At 42.2% G+C, this 3,125-nt stretch overlaps 1 protein-coding gene across 1 annotated transcript; it reads left to right on the top strand.

Moving 5' to 3' along the window:
• Nucleotides 1-537: 537 nt before the first annotated feature.
• On the top strand, nucleotides 538-2,516 carry LOC134846605 (uncharacterized). The gene is made up of 3 exons (XM_063863989.1): nucleotides 538-682; nucleotides 1,304-1,553; nucleotides 1,650-2,516. The coding sequence occupies exons 1-3, from the start codon at nucleotides 538-540 to the stop codon at nucleotides 2,146-2,148; spliced, it is 894 nt and encodes a 297-aa protein (XP_063720059.1). The 3' UTR covers nucleotides 2,149-2,516.
• The last annotated feature ends 609 nt before the right edge of the window (nucleotides 2,517-3,125 follow it).

Below are 3,125 nucleotides of genomic sequence, written 5' to 3'. Positions count from 1 at the left end.
TTCTTCGATGAAAGTCTTAATGATAAACATTTTTTTCATAGACTATGTATCAAAATGTGTGGACGACAACCCGAACATTGAGCACAAATTCTGATTGTTTTCGAACTTCTAATTCTTCGACTGAGAGGAGACCTTACCTTGGCCACTTGAGTATTTTAATTTCCATGTGTGAACCTCACCCTCTCCTTGACGGAGTTGAAATTGTCGATGATGACTCCGACGAAGAGGTTGAGGGTGAAGAATGAGCCTGAGATGATGAAGAAGAAGAAGAAGAAGTAGTAGGCGATGTTGTTCTCTCTGCTCGGCTGCTGGTCGTAGTCGTCTGCCATGTCCACTGCCTGCTGCATCACCTCCATCCAACCCTCGAACAGGAGAGCACCCATCATGAAGACCATACGTGACGCGATCAAAGACAGAAACCCAAGAGCCCGAGAAATCATCACTAAACTAGGACCATATTACGCTCAACACTACAATGACTTCGCGGTACGGGACAACTGTTTGTGGATGGACGGCCGATTAGCTATACCCAAGGACATGTCTTCCGCAGTTCTCAACAGACTACACTTTCAACACCATGGTCGGGATAAAATGTTCGCGGCCGCAAAGGATGTGTGGATCCCGTTGATGCATCGAAATATTGCCGCAACGGCAAAGTACTGCAAATGCTGCGTAGAAGCAGGTAAAAATCTAAAACCAGATATCCCAAAAAGTGATATTGGGGTAACTTATGTACCTAAAGAACCTAACGATTTGGTTCAATTAGATTTCTGGGGCCCAGTCAATTATGTAAAGGGTAGAAAGAAATATGTGCTCGTAGCAGTGGATACTTTTTCGCACTGGCCGTCAGCATATATATGCTCAAGTAATAAATCTAAAAATGTCCTAAAGTTCCTAAGGAAGTACATCAACACTCACGGACACCCAAGGAAGTTGCATATGGATCAGGCAACGGGGTTTTTCTCGAATGAAATTCAGAGTTTCTGTAACTATGAAGGCATTGAACTAATAAAATCTCCGGTTAAGGACCATCGCGCAACGGGAATGGTCGAAAGAACAATTGGGTCGATAAAAAATTACGTGCTCACCTATCTTCAGGAAAATAAAAGTTACAAATTTGGGGAAATGATATCTCGAGCGCTCAGCGCTTTACGTTTTGTGCCACATTCTAAGACTAAGTTAACACCCTTTGAAGCATATCATGGAAGAGAAGCAAATACGGCGTTTCGAAACTTAACAAAGACACCATCTTTGAAAAATCTAAATTGGAATAAGGTTGTTAATCAGAAGCTATCTTGTTTAGACAAGGCAAGCAATCTCCCTGAGGTGGAGCTGACCCTGGACTGGGAAAAGAGAAGCGACCTAGTATACGCACCTGAGCAAAGAAAAACCCCAAGGATTTTGGATGATAATGAGATAACTGACAGGGATCCCAAGGCTACTGAGATGGCTGATAAAGTTTCAAAACAATCAGGAGGAAAAAAACGGCCCAAGGCTAGCTCAACAACAGTCTACCAGAAAACGGGGAAAACAGACCCCAAGGATCCAAGAAGGTATAAACGTTTACCATTGAAAATCGATAAGTTAACTGACCATACTGTGAAAATGGAAAAAGGGGCGTTATTAAGACGAAGTGGTGTTTCTTTTAGAACAGCGGCTGAGGAAAGCCAAATCAAGGATTTCTACGAAGCGTGCACCCCGGGTCCGAGCAAGTACCGGAAATACACCCCGAGTTTACGTGATATCGAAAAGAGCACCCCGGGTCCAAGTGAATCCGCAAGAAGCATACCGGGTCCAAGTGTACCGACGAAACTCAAACGGAAAGCGGAAAAGGATCAACTTGCAATGGGACAGGCGAAAAAGGCGGCAAACCCGAGGATTGTAGAATATAGCGAGGACGAGAGTGAAGAGAATGACATGAGCGATTGGACAGTCGAGGAGGACGATGCGGACAAAACGGCGGCGAGTAAAAACGTAATCGAACCGTCGGATACAGTTGAACCGTCGGATACAGTGGCCACGCGAACGCCAAAGACCGTCGAAGGAGGTCGGAAGAAAAACGCAGAGGGGACAAGAAAATCAACGCGACAGCGACGTGGCGTTGATAAGATGGGGGGTGTTATGATTCATCGTATCCAAAACAAGTAACATAACGCAGACCGAAAAGAAAAGAAAACCTAAACGAGAGGTTTGGCAGGTGGGCCTAAAAACTCTAGTTAAACTGTTTGCCGAAAAACTCAAAGAAAACTGACATTGATCTGTAACATGAATTGGAAAGGATAACATTACAAGTTGATAAATTTTATACAAGTTAAAATTTATTTGTGGTTGCCCGAATGAGATAGGGACCAGTTTTAAGTTTATGTAAATGCCATCAATTGTTTTCTTTCTGTCTAGAGACCTGCTCCTTTGACCTTGTGATTTCTAACGTCTGTTCCGATCTGAAATACAACAGCGCAGTAAGATTTCGATTTAATGCTTTACAGTTGGACTAAGAAAATACAACTTATTTATTATCTTTTCATACTACGAACATTCGACTTTAACAAAATACCGGTTCAAATACCTTTAGACAAATATGGCGATCGAAATTAAAAGAGATGTGCTTTTTTGCTGTCTCTTTTTAAGTTCACACAAATTTGGCTTGGATTGCAAGGTGTTCATTTGCATTGAGTGAGTCATGGTCTATTCCTGCATGTGCGGCAGCCTCTTCGTCAGTGTTGATGGCTTTCTTGTTCCGGACGGCCTGCACTATCAAGTCAGCCACAATCACCAGCGGCACTATCAGATCGAAACTCAGTCGGTGCACTGCTGCATGACACAGCTTGCCCAGTAGAAACTAAACAGAATCTCGAGAAATCAGCTTGAAAGAAACCAATGTCAATTTTAAGGAGAACATTTCAAAAAAAAACAATTTCATGAAATGAAACTCAAAATTAGATTGGCTATAGCTATATTTTTTTTTGAAATGTTCTCCTTAAAATTGACATTGGTTTCTTTCAAATTGATTTTCCGAGCTCTGTTCTAGCTCTGTAAAGGCTTCAACTTACTTCGATTTTAGCGCCGCAGTAAAGTTTGATAAAAAGGCCAGTATGACGTTCTAATCCATTTCTGGAAAAACTTAA

The sequence above is a fragment of the Symsagittifera roscoffensis genome, chromosome 5 (assembly GCF_963678635.1).
Source record: "Symsagittifera roscoffensis chromosome 5, txSymRosc1.1, whole genome shotgun sequence".
NCBI lineage: Eukaryota > Metazoa > Xenacoelomorpha > Acoela > Convolutidae > Symsagittifera > Symsagittifera roscoffensis.
Note: the sequence above shows the minus strand (reverse complement) of the source record. Positions and strands in the feature narration are given on the sequence as shown.

Bases quoted from the DNA above. Each gene is read 5' to 3' on its own strand.
- LOC134846605 (XM_063863989.1), top strand. From the start codon at position 538: ATGTCTTCCGCAGTTCTCAACAGACTACACTTTCAACACCATGGTCGG. The intron at 683-1,303 runs GTAAAAATCTAA...TATCTTGTTTAG, and splicing joins CAAATGCTGCGTAGAAGCAG to ACAAGGCAAGCAATCTCCCT. The intron at 1,554-1,649 runs GTATAAACGTTT...TGTTTCTTTTAG, and splicing joins GACCCCAAGGATCCAAGAAG to AACAGCGGCTGAGGAAAGCC.